General features: G+C 42.9%; 1 protein-coding gene across 2 annotated transcripts in view; it reads left to right on the top strand.

Annotated features, from left to right (window-relative positions):
- The window catches only part of CPNE6 (copine 6), a 461,434-nt gene that overhangs the window by 427,314 nt on the left and 16,329 nt on the right, over positions 1 to 17,791 (top strand). For both annotated transcript variants that reach the window (XM_086923675.1, XM_086923676.1), the window contains exons 14-15: positions 5,709 to 5,760; positions 9,454 to 9,587. In XM_086923675.1, the coding sequence (XP_086779801.1) occupies positions 5,709 to 5,760; positions 9,454 to 9,587 (186 nt within the window). The remainder of the gene's footprint in view (positions 1 to 5,708; positions 5,761 to 9,453; positions 9,588 to 17,791) is intronic.

The following is a 17,791-nucleotide window of genomic DNA, read 5'->3' as shown; positions in this document are numbered from 1 at the left end:
TTGTAAAAACTCATAAAATGCTTCATCAAATTATATTCTTTCCTAAGAAGTAAAATTTGCAGGCCGCAAATACAAGACATAATGCATTAAAAATCAAAACAAAGATGAACAACCCTTTCTGCAGTTGGCATTTTAAAAAATATATTTATTGATTTATTTCACACCTCGTAGTCTTCTGACAGCTCACCTTTCAACAGTCTTGCATGAACTTACTAAAATATTAGCATGTATACGTTTCGTCTTTGTCAGCTTCCGGCCATGTTTATGTCATGCAGATGGAGGGAATAAGGGAAAAGATAGCACTGATAATTACCGAATTATCACGATCCCAATTTGATGAAACGTTTAATTACTACCCATTTGCCGACGGGAAAAGAGGAGCAGCTTTCGGAAATTTGTAACGCAAGCCTTGATCTTTTCCTGGAGAGGTGCGAAGGTGGGATAAGGCTATAGCGGGACTGTATTTCGGCAGTAACTGCTCGCTTCTTCTCTGCCGACTCCTGGGTAAAAGCGGAAGTTCCAGAATTTGAAGGTAAGGAAAACAAGAGTAACCCCCATTGCCTAACTTGGTAAATTAAGACTGGGGCATGAGACACCGACCGGCAAGGAAGCAGAACAGATTATAATAACCAAATGAAGCAGCAGAAACACTAAGAGCACAAGCATTGGCCGCTCGACCCAGCCGGGAGTTGTGTCGCATGCAAAAAGTAATTAAAAACAAGCTCTCTGCATTGCTGTGGCGTGGGTGGGGGGGCGGGGGAACGGCAGCCTTTGAAATCTGATGCGCGGCACAGACAAATGGTAATGCACGATGTGCACGCGCGGGCGGGGAGCGGCAGCCTTTGGAGTCTGATGCAAGGCACAGACAAATGGTGGTGCACAATGTGCACGCGGGGGGTGGGGGCAGGGGAGCGGCAGCCTTTGAAGTCTGATGCGAGGCACAGACAAATGGTGGTGTAACGTGGCTGGCGATGGCGTGCACGCGCATACTAACATGAACTGTACGGCATCCGCAAGTTTGGTAGAGTTTTTGAACTGCCTACTATATACTCGCCTATCTATCCCTGCGAGATAGAATAGACGAGACCTAAAAAAGAACTTACCTGCCGCATCTTACATGCCGAAACACCGCTGTTCTGTTTCTTCCTCACTGCAGCACAGGATCCCAGCCTCACCTGTGGCCAATCCTAACGCTGCACTCCTCCGTGAGAGCTGCATCAGGATTGGCCCTTGCCCCTTGTGTCCTTGATTTGCGCTCCCAGGGAGACTGGGAGCCTGTGACTGCTGTCTCCAACCCAGCAATGCAGCTGGGTTGGAGAGAACTTCATGCCGCATTGGCCGGCCTGAGCCGGCCTGCCAAACAGTCATGTGCAAAGGATCACAGTGCTATCACTCTCCCTCCTGCTTTGCTCTGCAATGGTCCCGCCCCCAAGCCTCATTTCAATGAAAGAAAAATAAAACAATAATAAACACTTTTCATTAACGTTATAGTTTTCAAATTTCGAGGCGGGGGAGGGCACTTCTCCGCCATAGCGGAGAAGCCGCCTGTACAGGTGAGACCTGAAAATGTAACAGGTGGGCAGTGAGAAAACGGGCTTTTTTTTTACAAAAAACATCCCCTGATTTGAGGCTGTGTTTCTGAAAAATTCTGACGGGACCACCATGGTATGATTGCTACGCCCACATTACATCTTTGCTGAAAGTACTTCTGCCGTGTTTCTGATGTTAAAATCAGCTGAAAGGATTAGTCAGGTTAAAACATTGCCAGTAGATGGGTATTTCTGTTTTTCAGAGTAATAAAAGAGCCGTTAGGGCACAGGTTAGCATTCAAAATCCAATTACTCCTACAGACAAGCTAGTCCATACATCCATTGCTGAAAGGGCTCTTCAGTGCTATATCTGGAGGCTGTCCATTTCAGCTATATCCCCTGGGCGAACGTGCTTTCTATGTGAGGCATTGTAAGGTGGATTGTGGTACGCATCAGGTGTTTTTTTTTTTTAACTACAAGGCCAGTTGAGCTTTGCCTACAAGGATCACTGTCCTTTCGACAAAGAAAAGGCCGACACCTTCAGCAATACTTGACGAGGAATCTGTCACCTAAAGGTTGATAGACCATTATTGCAAATGTTGTTGCATGTCTGTAGATGCAAGGTCTTATATGTGCAGCAGGAAAGGAAGCATGGCATTCCTTTTATTCATTTTTTTAAACAATCTTTTTTTTTATACTGGTTCATAGGCACAACATTACATGGGTATTATCACATGAGAAAGAGTATGGTGTATCTTTTTCCTCACTTATCAGTATCAGGGGTCACGAAAACTCATTGGACCAACAGACAACTCAGGAAGGAGAAGACTGAACAAATGGAACAATAATAAAACTGTGCTAAACTGTGAGCCTTTCCCCGGGCAGTGATTTTGCACAATGCTTTAAATGGGAAAAAATAAGTGCCGGTTTTCATTAAAATGAGCTAGAGGTGCAGGGCTAGGGGGGTGGCTAAAGGCAAGGCATGATGATACTTAACAACTTCTATATTAGTTGCAGCACATACCAAAATACACGAGAAATTTTTATATAAACAAAGCAGGCTAACTCATTACACAAAATGAAAGAGATATGTGATAATATGTTAACATTTCCTTTTTTTGCAATAGTTGCACCTTCTTAATGTCATACTGTTAATTGCTGTTTGGCACAATACTATATATTTTTGAGCACGCGAGTAGGATGAAACTGAAAATACACCCACCTCAACCAAAGCTCTTATGGCACCAAGCAAATGAAGCAACTCATCATGACCCTCCCCAGACGATATCTCATGTCTCTTCCATCGATCTATCCATTCATCCCCTTTCATCCTACCATTTGCCTGCTGATGTCCATCATTTAACCTTTACATTATATTCAGTCTTTCATCAATCATTGAGCTTTTCACCATTCTGACTATCACCATTCATTTCCAAACATAACCATCGATCCATCAATCTCCAAACCTATCCACTTATGCTTGCACTCATCCATCTCTTTATCCATCCTTTCCCTAATTCATCAATTCTTTAGCTCATCCATCCGTCAACCCTTTCACTCCTTCATTCCATATACCCTTTCACTCAATCCCTCATTTTACTCATCCATCATCCACCCTTTCATCCATTCTCCCTACATTTCATTCATCCATCCAATCTTTCACTTATCCACCCATCATCTGCCCTTTTATCCAATCATCCACCCCCTTTCATCCCTGCATGCTTTCACTCATCCATCCATCTATACATTCACCCATGCTCACTCATCCGTCCACTCACTCACCCACACACCCTCCCTTTTGCGTTATTTATTAATCTTTGTCGCGGAGCAGACATGTACAAACAAAGTGCCACCCCTTTTCTTTAAAATACCTCCTGAGAGTGTCTTGATTCTCTCTCTCTTTCGCTCTCTTTTTTCTTACAAAAACAGGCATACACACAAACATATGCAATGGCCCTGTGCAGAAATACAATTCAAAGCTAAACAGTGTATGTTTTTATCCAAAGACATAAGAACAACATTTGCTGTAGGTTTTTTTGGTTCTTTTAATGTGTTACAGCACAAAGAACAGCCGCCCGACACGTGTTTCGTCAGAGAAACCGTGGTCTCCGACTCTTCAGGGCCAAGGTCTATGTAGACGGAATGTATAAACCCTGCACCGGTGATAATTCCAACCCGGTCGTGTTCCGAAAAAGGTTAAGTATCAGACGCTGTCAGTCGATGCTACAAATTGTGTAAACGGAATAACGGTGATACTTCCAACCGGCATCCACGTTGTAGAGGTGTAGTGTGAGAAATAAAAAAATATTTGTAACTTTAGTACATATTGTCAAATATTGCAAAATACACTCGCTAATACGGGGTCAGAAGGGAAGGATATATCCAACTGTAGATCCTCATCTGGGACAGCAAAACATATCCATTGTCGGTCCCCTATGACACGAGTAAGTGTCTATCAATATCAATATCTTGTCAATAGATGGGGACCCCGTATCTTGGCGGCAACACAATTAATCCGGATATTGAGAGACAGTTACTCCTGTCATAGGGGACCGACATTGGATATTTTTGGGGTTGGTTACATTAAAAGAACCAAGAAACCTACAGCGAATGTTGTTCTTATGTGTTTGGGTAAAAACACACCCTGTTTAGCTTTGAATTGTATGTGTGCACAGGACCATTTCAATTGTTGTATGTGGTTGATTTTTCCACCACAAAGTAAGGGGTTAATAGGGTCGCCCCTTTCCTGTTAGCACCATAACCATTAGCCCTGTGTCCAACTGACCTCCGTTACTTTGCAGAGCGCCATTAGTTCCTAACCACTAAAACCCTAGTTCTCGGCATCATACACACAAAAGACTAAGGTATGATAAAAGCCATCTTTTCTCTTCACCTACCATGGCTTTTTTATTTGTCACTAGGGCCAGACTGGCCGTAGCCTGATGGCCACTGCCAGGGCACTGACATGATTCTTGTGCTTGCAGGAAGGCACAGAATAGTGTGAATGGGATTGACAGCACAATGCCTGAATGGACCCTGCTCTGTCAAGCACAGCGTGCTGGTGAGCACCCGGACATTATTCAAATGAGCCTTGCTGAATAGCTCAGCTGGGGCTCAGATCGGGGGCTGCAGTAGCGACGCCTTGGCTGCCAGACAAGTTCCACTCCTGCTCACCAGCCCAGGCAATAAGCTTAAGTTCAATGAGTACCGGTACTCTCCAGAGCAGTAGAGAAGTGCTGGTACTCAGAGTGATAAATATAAGAAGTGCTGGTAAACAGTACCGGTGAGTACCTGCCCACTGATTTTTGATAAAAAGTGTAATGTTGCAACTATACCTAAGCATCAACAATAACAGGCGGCGGAACGGCACTGCACTTTGTGTATCCGTATGTAATTACAGAATGATGAGAGGGGCCATTATGTCCATGAATTGGGCAACATGTCAGCAGTAGATAGCACGAGTCTGGAGTGCAAACATGGCATCTTGATCAGGCAGACCCAGCGTTACCCTCCGGATCCCCATGGAGTACAGCGGACAGTTCGTCCACACCGCCGTGATTGGAAGTTTCCGCAGTCCTTGCGCTTCCTCGCGGCAGAGTACAACAGATTCTGCAGAGGCTCAGCCTAGGAAGATGCTCCTCCAACGCACCACTCTAGGCAATGCTGAGGCCTTCCAATGAATTGCAATTGCTCTTTGGGCGATCAGCAAGGTAAGGTCGATGAAACGCTCAGTGGCGCCCCCTCCCCCTCGGCTCCTGTATAGTGCAACTATTCATGCAGTCCAAGCCTTGGTGGCCAGTAGCTCCCGCAGGGGCCAAGTTGACCTCCAACCAAAATGCACAAGCCAGTGGGCAGTACCAAAACATATCAATCATGTACACCACAGGAGCATGGCAGCAGGTGCAGACAGGGGACACAGCGGGTTATATTTTATGCAGTTTAGCAGGAGTGAGATATGCGCTGTGTACCACATTAAATTGTATATACTGAAAGCGGTGTTGTGCGAGATCTTGTGGGGGTAGGAAATTGCACTACTCCTTTCAGCATGCATGACATTCCTACTCACCTTTCAGTGATTCGGTATGGTTTTGTTATTTGCCCATTTTACATTGGAACTGCGAAAGATTCAATGCAGGAAATAGAGTGTTATAGCTAAAAACACATAACTTCTGCTTCCAGGTTTCTCACGATTTTGCTCTTAACTTCAATCCTGACAATCCTGAATGTGAAGGTAAGACAGATATCTCTATCTCGCTTTTTTTCTCTCTCTCTACTCTCTCTCTCTCTCTCTCTCTCTCTCTTCCAATATCTTTCCTCTCTCTTTCTCATGTTCTCTTCTTTGTTCAATCCTCCAGTCAAATTTAAATATTAAAATAATTCTAACCAACATAGGAGTGCTGATAAATATCACATGGACAATTAGTAGCTCATGATCATTTTTTTCAAAATGGCACAAGTCAGTCCAACAAGATATATAGTTCTTCATTCATTCCATTAATGTACAGGAGCCTTAATATTGAGTTCCCTGATTTTGTTTTTATTCTTAACACATCAGTTTCAAGCCCGCCAACGTTTTTTGTTCCGTTAAGAGGACTTCATCAGGGCTGTGAATAAACATGCATATCGCCTTATTAAAACAGCATTAAACAATACTAAAAACATCAACATTTATCCTGACTCTCCAACCCCACAACTATTATGTGTCATTTAAACAAATAGAAATATTGGACTGAACCATCTTGACTCAAACACTCCTGTTTCATAGTATGCACAGTGTGGTACATCACCATACACATTTATAATGTTCCAAATATCCAGTAATAGTGTATAATCACTCCAACTATTATTTGCAAGTATTGACCAAAGATCTCAAGAAATGAGGATTCATATATGCAACACAATAAATTAAACACCACATTTCTGCTGCTTATCTTTCTTCATTATTATTTCCCAAAAGGTACTCACATAAATATATCCGTAACCTATCATAATCTCCTTCCTACAACGAACATGTTATTCAACATGTACTGAGGATTGCATATCAAATTATCCTCAATGTTTGCCTTAGGAAAAAAGGGATTTTTGTTAAAGTTCTGTTCCTCCGTAAATAAATTCCATGAATCCTCAAAACTTTCTATTTATCCAAGAGCAGTTATTCACAAGCCATTTCATCCAACTTTGACATACGCCCACAACTATCACACACTAAGAGAAGTAAGATAATGTATATCCTGTGCAGGGACCTGTGTTCGACCTCATGGTCATAGGTTCAAATCCCGGCGGGTCCACTCAGCCTTTCATCCATCTGAGGTCGATAAAATGAGTATAATTGAGTTGGGTAACAATAAACATCTGTTATTCAGCACCAAGAGACCTCATTGGGGTGAACATGGGTTTTACAAATACACATGTAATGTTATGTTATGTTATATCCAATTCAAAACTTTCCCATAATTCCTACACAAAACATGCAAACTGCTTCTTTCATAAATTCCAGACAAACATCAAATAAATGGTCACATTACCATTTTGCAGAGAATCCATCTAATCATGCAAAGAAATACCCCCACTCACTGGACTAATATTACATACTTTTATCATATTACGATTGTGATTTAATTAACTATGACTATACTATACTATTACTATTACTATAACTATTTGCACCACACTATGGTATTATGTTATTGAGACATGTCAAATTTTGAATTTAAAAAATAATCTAACAAATTCACTTTATGTCAAATATTAGATGGAATTGCTGGTGTATAATTGTTTACTAATAGGGAGGCTTAAGGATTCATGGAATATATTTACGGATGAATGGAATTTTTTTTAAATCCTTTCTTTCTAGGGCCAACATTGTGGATAATTCGCTAAGCGATCCTCAACACATGTTGGATAACATGTTCTCTATAGGAAGGAGATTATGATAGGTACACGAATATGTCTATACGAGTACCTTTTGGCAAATTATAAAAAACAAACATTTGCAGCATAAATGTGATGTTTAGTTAATTTTGTTGTATATGTGAATCCTGATTTCTTGAGTTCTTTTGTCAATACTTGTAAATAATGCACTATTACTAGATATTTGGAACATGGAAACAAGTAAGGTGATGTAACACACTATTTGTGCATACTATGAAACATAAGAGTCAAGATGGTTCAATCCTAAATTTCTACTTGTTGAAATGAGACATGATTGTTGTGGGGTTGCGGAGCAATAAATAATGCTGATGTTTTTAGTATTGATGTATGTGGTTTAAAAAAAGCGATATATATGTTTATTCACAGCCCTGATGAAGTCCTCTTAAAGGGACAAAACACGTTGGCTGGGTTGGAAACTATGAAGAATAAAAAAAAATCGTGGGGACTCAACATTATGGCTCCTGTGCATTAATGGACTGAATGCAGAACTGTCTATCTTGATGGACTGATTTGTGCTATTTTGATAAAAATTATAATGGACTATACTAGATGTCCATGTGATATTTTTGCAGTGCTCCCTATGTTGGTAAGAATTATTTTTAATATTGGCAGGGTTCATGAGCAGTAGGACCCTAGAAACTCTTGTTGATACATTAACGACTATTGTTTGTGTTGTCCTGTGAGGCTATTAAAACTCTTTCTGGGGTTTTGTGTTTCAATTCATATTGTCCTCTCTATTCCACACATCTCTTTTTTTGTTCTCTCTGTCTCTATACCTCTCTTCCTCTCACTCTTCAGTTTTATCCTATCCTTTCATATCTTCTCTCCTTTTCAGTCCCTCACTACCTTCTCTCCTCCTTATATGCTTTATATATTTTGCACTCTCTATTATAGCCTGTCAGTTTATCCTTCCTCTCACAGTTCGGGCTTTCTCTCTTTTTCTCTTTCTTTCTGTCTCTACCAGTACTTGTCTTCTCAAACTCCCTCAGTTCAGATTTTCCCCATCATTTTTTTCTTTCTGAAAATTACCAACATGCGCTCTTTTACACTGCTCTCCTGTGTTTTTCCAATTCTTCTTGTTCGTTACCATTCCCTTGCTCTTCTCTGGAGTCGTTCTTTATCTTGTGCTCCTTTACTCTACTCACTCTCATTGCCATGTTCTACAGAGGTACTAAGCTGGAACTGTATTTTACTTTTATTTTTACTGTTGAATAGTTCTTCTGTTTTCCGTAACCATGTACCTGTTCTGTTGCTTCCCTCTTTGCACTTAAAGTACACAACTTCATCTTATAGTTGAACTGATGCTGTTTAAATGTGATTTTTATTTAACTTGTACACCTGATGGGCAGAGAAGAATTAAGGGCTTAATTTTGACTTTGGCAGTGTGGGAGCAGGCCGCCATGCTAGCGCCCTGCTACCACACCGCCCAAACCGTACGGACACTGCATGCCACATTACGAGTTTCCCCGAGTCTGGCGGGCGGTGCTTTGGCGGTGCCCATTAAAAGGCACCACAATGGGAGCACCAAAGGTCGTTCCTCCACGGCTAGCACTGTGTAGTCCATGTCGTGCAGCAAAGGGGACGAATGCACATGGGGGGCACAACATATGCCCCCCCTGCATGCACGCCATGGCCCTAAGGAAACAGGCCTCACGGCCATGAAAACTGTGTTGTGAAGAAATTCCTAATATGCTTTGCAGTGCCGCAGTGACACCACCAGCAAATTAGGACCTCTCACTGCTATGCTATCTCTGCAGGATCCATTATCCCCAGTGATTGTGGAGGGCCTGTGGTAGTCCCACCGACGTAATCGTGATACAGTGGGTGGACCGCGACCAAGGGTTTGGGGTCCAGTAAACTGCCAAACGCGTAATCAACCCCTGACACTACAATGTTTCAGCAAGTCCCCTCTGACTCAGGCACCTCACTCCCTCTGCCTTTCTCTCTCCTTTCGTTCTGTCTGTGTGCCTCACTCATGCTCTGTTTTGTACAGAAATTGCCGGTGTTATTGAGACATACAAGCGCTGTTTGCCCAAAATCCAGCTATATGGACCCACTAATGTCTCCCCCATCATCAACCGAGTGGCAGTACTAGCAAGAGAGGAGTTAAAGAGCCAGCATGCTACGGTAAGGAGGATGGCCTAGTGTATTAATACTATAATAATCACTTCTGCGCAAGCCAGTGTATCCAGAAACAGAATGTTAGGTAGTTAATTAAAAAAGCCAAAATGTTGTGTTTGAGAGATGTATATTGATAAAGACTGAGGCCCACATCACAAAACATTTGTGACTGATGCCATTTCAGTTCCTTGGCGGTAAGTGAAAGCAAGTGCATGCTCCAAACAGCTTTTACCAATGTGTTATGAAAACAGGAATGTGGAGGTGGTAAGGCATATCAAGAACATTAGTGACATTTGTTGTGTGGCATTTTGTTTTACTATAGGTCTGACAGTTTAACAACATGAATGTTGACATAAGGGACATAACCTTATCTAAACTAGGGAACCCATAACTAGGAGACTATACAGCCAGTGAACAGTAGCACTCTTGGATGCGTCTCAGTGCTACAGGTGGCACCCACTACTGAAGCATACCATACTAGGGAGGCCAGGGTTTATCATACTGTGCGAATACATGAAGGTATAGTAATTCTGTAAGAGTGTGCCTATTTCTGTATGTTTATGTCTACAGAGAGCATACTGCCATCCTTTAACTCCTTCTGTAGTGTTAGCTACCTGTGTTGTACCTCTCCTGTACAGAATCGTGTAACATTACCCCTTCTACTGCCACCTCCAATTTACTTTTTCTTTGTGTTAGTGAAGACTGCTCTGCTGCTCTCCATGTTCTATTTTTGTTGAATAGATTGCCACGATGTGATGATGCGTGTGCAGTTATATGCGCATCACGTCATCATGTCTTTTTAGTTATCTTTTTTTGACAATGATGTGTAGCTTCAGCAGAAGGCATTTTGCTGAAATACCTTTTTGCTTTTGCCAAAGCTGCACAGGTAATGGGTCAAAAAGGAAAGACCTGTTGGCGTTTTTAGTGCTCACTGTGCCACTGGATTGAAGCTAGCCTGGCTGATGAAGTGTGATACTCCAAAACCGGTCCCAGGATGCTTCTTTCCTGTCTAGGGAGGACCTGGCTTTGAGGTTCGGGCTGGACTGTTCCCATGAGGAGCAGGTTCAAGACTGATTTGCAAATGGTTGGGTCCAAACTGGGGTGGTGCGGTGAGCAAAACAATGATGGATCTGTGACTGTGGCTCAACGTTTGCATTGTTCAGCATTCCATCTATCATCTCTTCTTTTTCCCTTTTGTTGACCTAAGTTGTAAAGGTATGCCCAGACGTGGGTCCCGTGCTCACCTTGACACTGGATTCAAACTAGCCTGGCTGATGAGGTGTGGTACGCTGAAATTGGTCCCAAGATGAGTGTTTCCAGTCCAGGGAGGACTTGGCTTGGCAGTTCGGGCTGGACTGTTTCCATGAGGAGCAGGGTCAAGACCTATTTGCATATGGCTAGGTCCAAACTGGGATGGTGTGGCGAGCAAAATAAAAATGATGGATTAAACCCAGATCTGTCCATCATCTGTTCTTTTTGCTTTTCTCAATGCTTGTTCTTGTTGGAAATCAATGCTTTAACAGCCTTGCCGGAGAGAGGGCAGTGAAATCCTTTCAAATGCAAGCATCTCAGCACTAATGGGTTAACATTATGACTCCTTGGAAAAATAAATGTCGTGCTAGAAACCAATGCAAGCAGCGGCTGAAGGAGTCTGAAAAGACGGAAATGAAAAACAATGTGCTAGCATCTCTCTTCTTTAGCCTGTCCTGGGCTTAGAGGTTAGTGGGATTTACGTGGAGGGCTTGCAACACCCCAGTGATGAATTCTGCCTTGAACAGGTGCAGCATGTGCTGCAGATACTGCCTTCGAGGGCTCCAGTGGTAATGTTGTGTTCAGTGTTTTTTTATGCTGGTTTGTTTTTGTGCTGCATTATTGCAATGTGATTATTGTTGTGTTGTACAACTGTTGCTATATTGTGTTCATTGTGACTGTTCCGCCATGATGTGTTGTGGCTGCTGTTCTATTACATTTTAATTTATTTTCTGTATGTTATGGCATTATTTTCAGTAGTTTAATTTAGATATTTCAACAAATGCTGCTATATTTCGATCCCAAAGCAGCACTTACCTTAAAAGTTCTTGTGGCACGTAACCAGTTGCCACTGGCTCAGTTGATAGAATAGTGCTGCTGTAACTCTTAACTATTAAAGACACTAATCAGTCCACAAATGTGGCAGAGACTGTGGAGCTGATGTAGAGTTTATCAATGAGGGTATTTAGTCACTGTTGCCAAACTGAAGGTCCATCCGCCTGATTTACTGGCAGGCAGACATTAAGTATGTCAACAAGTATGACCTTAAGTATGTTAGCAATAGAACCTACTCTGATATTCTTCGATGACGGCCAGGCATATAACACCGTCTGCCTGATTTAGTATGGACAGTCTTGTATATTCTTCCTTTTCAACACCAGTTCAGTTAAAGTTCAAAACAAAGTTTATTTGGACTAAATAGCCCTTAAACATTTAAAATCTCCATAAATACAACTCCTAAAATCACATTTCATAATAAAATTTATCATAAAATTCACATATTTAAAATTAATTGATCCTTCCGACATTCCATATAACGTACTCTATGTCATATGTACAAGAATTTCAGTTCTATTCACATTTAAGAGTTTCTTTTACTTTTCGGATGAACTTCCCCATGGCACAAGCTGTATCTAAATCCCTCATTTCAGTTAGAAGATCTACTGCTTGTACCCTGTTTTTAATACTTTACTTTTTAAAAATTGGGCATAAAATCTCTTTCCTTATACCCAAAACCTTCTGACAATCCAATAAAATATGTGCAATATCACACGTTGTTTCCAAGATACAGACACATTTCCCCTTGCTATCAATCGTTGCATTTTTTGCCCTGTTGTTAGCATAGCAAGGGTTCATTCCAATTCTGAAATTTAGTAATTCTCTTCTCAATTGATGACAGGGTAGACTATCCATATAAGGGGAAATGTCGTTCATTTTGTCACGAGTTAGCCATAAAAGGTACAGATTTTTTCCCCAAGAGATATTCTTTTCAATCATCATCCGCATGTAACACCTGGCAGTGAGGGACAGTAAAAGAAATAATGAACCTCCCACCATAGGAGGAAGCTCCTACGGTGTGGAGGCCATAAGTTTTACTTTTTCCAAAAATGAACTCCCAGTTTGGGAGTTTGTTTTTGTAAAAAGTAAAACTTTGCAAAAGTTTGATAAGTAACTGTCATGTTAGGCTGTAAGACTGGACTGGCAGATAATTCAGAATTGGGGGGGGGCAGAGGATCCTCGATATGGCAGGAGAAAAGTGCTCTGCCATACCAACAAACTTACTTCTGTCTGCCGAATCAGCCCCTGAGTCTTAACTTAGCACTCCCAGGGATCGCTCTATTGGATAGGGCACAATAGTTCATAACAGCGGACTTAAATGTCTGTGCTTAGGGCCAAGCTGCCGCTGCCAGCTAAAGGGCGAGGTTTCTAGCTGCATTTTATTTAAATACCTGGTCCGACCTTATAGGAATTGTAATCATCATGCTCTTACCGTTTCTGAAGTGAGCTGCAGCGTCATTTAAATAAAAAAAAGATTTACCCAGAAAAAACATTTTCACTTTCCTGGGAATCTACATTCCTTCCGGTCGTACTTCACAGACTTCTCCCCAAATAATAAGTCAGGAAATTGCCAAAATGTATTTGGGTAAGCTCTTAAGTACTGCATCGAGGTTGTTTTGTGTTCTAATTCTGACAATGTCATCAAGGTCCAGGCATTACTTCAACCGATGTGCTCCTGCCCTGCTGTGCTGATGCTGCCCTGCGCTCACGATATCACAGCGGTGACAAAGATAGGATCATCTGTGGGAGCAAGCCTGCAGGCGCGAACCCAGAACGGGTCTGCGTCACCCACACTGCGATGTGAGAAGATCCTGCAAGGCATGACTCCCCATTCATGGCACCTTATGCTGACATCCTGCGAATGCTCATAGGAACCACTCTACTGCAAGGTTACCATGGCAGGCATTCCAGCGATTGAGCCATTAATCATCTCTGGCCAATGAATGTGGCACTCAATGCTTATTTTAAACACATGATTGAACCCAGATTAGGAGAGTTTCAATTTTTGCCAGGCCCTGCGAGATACGGATGAATTTCTGGACACATTCCATGCAAGACTCAAAGAACTGGCCGCCGCCTGCACTTTCGCAAATGAACTAGAGGAAATACATGCACATATCATTCAAGGGTGTGCCTCATCCAAACTCCGGGAACACATCCTCCATGTGCCAGGCATGCCCCTCAAATACATTTTAACTCTCGACCATGCCAAGGAGCTGTCGAAAGCTAGAGCGGCCCATGTGGAAGCAGCTGTACACAAAACGCTCAAGACCCTATACGTTGACCTGGTTGTGGCTGCTAAATCAACCAGCAAAGGAAAGCCACATCAACCACCATAAGGTGCTGTGGGTACTGTCACTACTCCACACAAGAACTGCATGTCCTGCAAGACAATTAACGCGGGACAACAGGGTATGGTGAAAATGAACATTTGTTTAAGACAAAAGGTATGGTTCCCTCAGTTAAACGAACTCGTAGAAAAGATCATCCAGAATTGCATTCCCTGTTAGTCCACAGGAAGACCTGATCCAGCAGCCCACATGCACACAGAGGAATGGCCTCTGCGCCCTTGGGTGTGCACCAGGCTGGATTTTAGTTGTTTGCTGGATGACCGGTATATGATGGTCGTCCTAAACGACTATTAGAACTTCCTTTAATTTGACACAAATGCACAAAGGTCTCCAGTCAGATTCTACCCAAGTGAGAGGGAGTCATGGCCACTTACAGCCTGCCGAGAGAGCTATGTACTGACAATGGATCGTCATTCCAGAAGAAAGATATAGCTAAGTATGTGCAATTTTGGAAAATCACACCCGTCAACCTCAAGCCAATGGGGAGGTGGAAAGTTTCATATGAACCATGGACAAAGTAATATGGATTGCACACCATAACCACCAGCCACTAGAGTGCTCTATATATTCTTTCTTGCAAGAGTACCCCCAGACTTCTAACACCGCCACTGGACTAGCCCCCAGCCAGATTTGTATCGCGTGGATATTCAGAGATGGTATTCCCACCCTCCCAATTGGGTGCTGAATGTCATAAATGATCACCAAATGCTTCAACGATGTCAGAGAACCAGCAACCACTGCAGTGCCAAACAGCTAGCACAACCATCGGAATTCCAAGCAGAAGGTGGGGTGATGGTCAAGGACATATAGGTAGTACATTCAGAATGCCATTTGAGCCAGCTCTGTGGTGAGAGTCGAGGTGTCAAAGCATCATGATCACAGCTCAGTGAGGAAATCACTAGGAATGTATAGTGACAAGTGGGAGCTGAGGTCTCCTTGGGCAATAAACGCTCCCGAGAGGGGCATGGAGCCTGAGGCTCAGGAGGGATATGACCCTGCTTGGACTCTGCGAACTGCAACCCCATATGGACATACGGTGGTCACCCTGTATGAGTGCCAGGGTAGGCAATCCTGCCACAGCTTGAGGGGAAACAACGCACCCTCCAGCCGGCTCAGAGACTTCGTAGTGTAGAACATTGGTAACAAGCAGGTGAACGGGTCATTCCGGATATGTTTGTGTTGTTGATTTTGTTTGATGTAGTGAGTTTAAACATTTTCTGAGATGGGGAGTAATGTAGTGTTGTAGCACACCCCTGGAGTGAAGGGAGTGTCCCACTTTGAGAGGGGTGATCCCGGGCGTCCCCTGCATTCCAGGGGCAACTGTAGTATCGTCCGGGCATTACATCCGCTAGAACAATGAAAGTGCCTGCCTGCTTCTGGGGCAGGCAGTAAGCTACTTATCTGTTCTGCCTGATTCTGAGCTCCGGCTGGCTTCACTTATGCCGCCCTGCTCCCACAGTACCACAGTGCTGTCATACTGCTGCTTTTCCTGGTAATGGAATGAACTGTGGGGAGTGCACACCTCTACTGGCAATCCATGTCCTTTGTTGTCATGGCACAACAACCTGCCGGTGCTAACCAATGACTTTGAAGGAGGCGTTTGTCAGATTCTCAACATCGTTTGAACCACATATGCCCTAGGTTTAATTGTCATCCAAGCATTTAGCCTCTAACATGGTTTCTTCAGATAAAGTTTTTTCAAGATGTCACTTGAACGTTTAAAGCAACAAGAGCTTAAAATGTTCCAGGTTAAAACATTCCTGTAAAGTCAATAGAAGATGGCTCTCCTCTGGTGTGTGATAGAGGAACGTACATTAAGAGCTCCCCCTCACCCATCCCAGTAGGAAAGATGAGCAGCTTTTCATGCGATTGGCCATCTAAAAGCCTGTGAATAGCTCTACAGGAAACATATTTTCCAACTGTCAGCTTCTAGACATACAGGTACTTTAACAGGACAAAAGGTGGAATTTTATCACGCAGGACCTTGCTGGAAAACACTGAATAATAAAAGTAGGTGCTGCGCCCCAGTGTACAACTAAAAACATTGAAATTGTATCATTTCTCAGTCGGGAAAATGAGAGCGTTCAAGTAGTGTCTAGTACATTTGCCCTATAATTGACTCTTAACAAAAGTGTACTAATGCCCCTACAGAGAGGATATTAGATACTTCCTATTTCGCCCTTGTCTGTGGAGATCGTATTTTTAGGAAGGTCCCCGAGGTGGTCTTCCTTTATAAGGTTGCAAGTCCTCCACTCACACTGGGCGTAGGGCATCATCATTAGGTTCACTCCTCGTCAGAAACTCTTGTAATTAGGTGGACTGTCCCGAGCTCTTTGTGTATTTTGTTTGCTTGAGGTGCTTCTAGTTAGTAGATAAGATTGAGGTTTTAAATCCCCCAGGAATTTGCAGATGTTAAAATATGTTCTGAAGGATACTTCTAACCAAAGATTTTTCACCTCATGAAAATTTCCCAGATGTCAGACTGGATCCAGAAACTTTAAAGCAGTTCTCCTGTACATCAGTAGGTGGTGTCATGTGAATCCCCACCAACGTCGTTCCGCTTCAGTGATAAGCGAATCTGCAAATAAGTGCAACCAATGCACGCTGACATCAGTTCCTATCTTTCTGTGCCTTCAGATGCAATCCAGATCTACTGCTTATTCTTATCATGTCCTTTTCACAAACATTGTCCAGTGATATTTTATTTTGATATTTATGTGTATTTGTAAAGCGCAAACGTTCGCTCCCAAGGGAGCATCATGGCGCTGAGCAAGCTGCAGAGGATAACTGAAAAGTGGAATGTGGTGAAAGGATGAAGCTAGATGGCAGCCAGTACAGAGGTGTCTGGTTGTTGGTAGACCCATGTCTTGAGTTTTCTGAAACTGTTCTCATTTTCAATTAATCTAAGGTTGGCTGGAAGGTTGTTCCAGGCCATGGCTGCCAGGACAGTGAAAGATTTCCCACCTTTAGTCTTGTATTTGAATCTAGGGATCGTGACAAGATTTGTCCCAGAGGATCTCAAGCAACGCGGGGGATTGTAACGCGTAAAGCGATTTGCAAAGTAGTGGGGCCCTGTGTTTTGCATGGATTTGAAAACAGTGAGGAGCAATTTAAAGAGGATTCTTTTATGCAATGGTAACCAGTGCAGAGATTTTAGTGCTGCTGAAGCTGATGACCTTCTGGGGAGTTTTAAGACCAGCCTAGCAGCTGCATGTTGTATGATCTGCAGCTTTCTGAGGGTGGACTTTTTCACTCCAGCCATTAATCCATTGCAGTAATCAAGTCGGGAGAGTATTAGGGCTACCGCAACTGATTTTCTAGCTGCAATGGGGAGGAAATCAAAAAAAAATTTCAGGGATTTAATGAGTCCAAAACAGCGACCAGCAGTAATCCTAACGTGGTCATCGAAAGAAAGGGATGAATCGAATTGCACGCCTAGGTTCCGTGCTGATGATACTGCACTGGGAGGGGCCTCCGATCCTGAGGGCCACCAGTCTTTCGGACAGAAGGACAGATTTTTACCCAGCGGAATGATTTCTGTCTTGGCACTATTGCATCTTAAGTGGTTTGTATTTAGCCATTTGAATACATCAGAGAGGCAGTTTTTGAACCGTAGGTCCGCGTCCGTCCACTTTTTGTCGATAGTGACGACCAATTGAGTGTCGTCAGCATATGACGTGACAAGGATCCCATGTGATTCTATCACAGCGAGGAGGGGTGCCATGTAGATGTTAAAAAAGAGAGGACTTAATATAGACCCCTGAGGCACTC

The sequence above is a fragment of the Lissotriton vulgaris genome, chromosome 5 (assembly GCF_964263255.1).
Source record: "Lissotriton vulgaris chromosome 5, aLisVul1.2, whole genome shotgun sequence".
Taxonomy (NCBI): domain Eukaryota; kingdom Metazoa; phylum Chordata; class Amphibia; order Caudata; family Salamandridae; genus Lissotriton; species Lissotriton vulgaris.
This window is presented reverse-complemented; position numbering and strand designations above follow the sequence as displayed.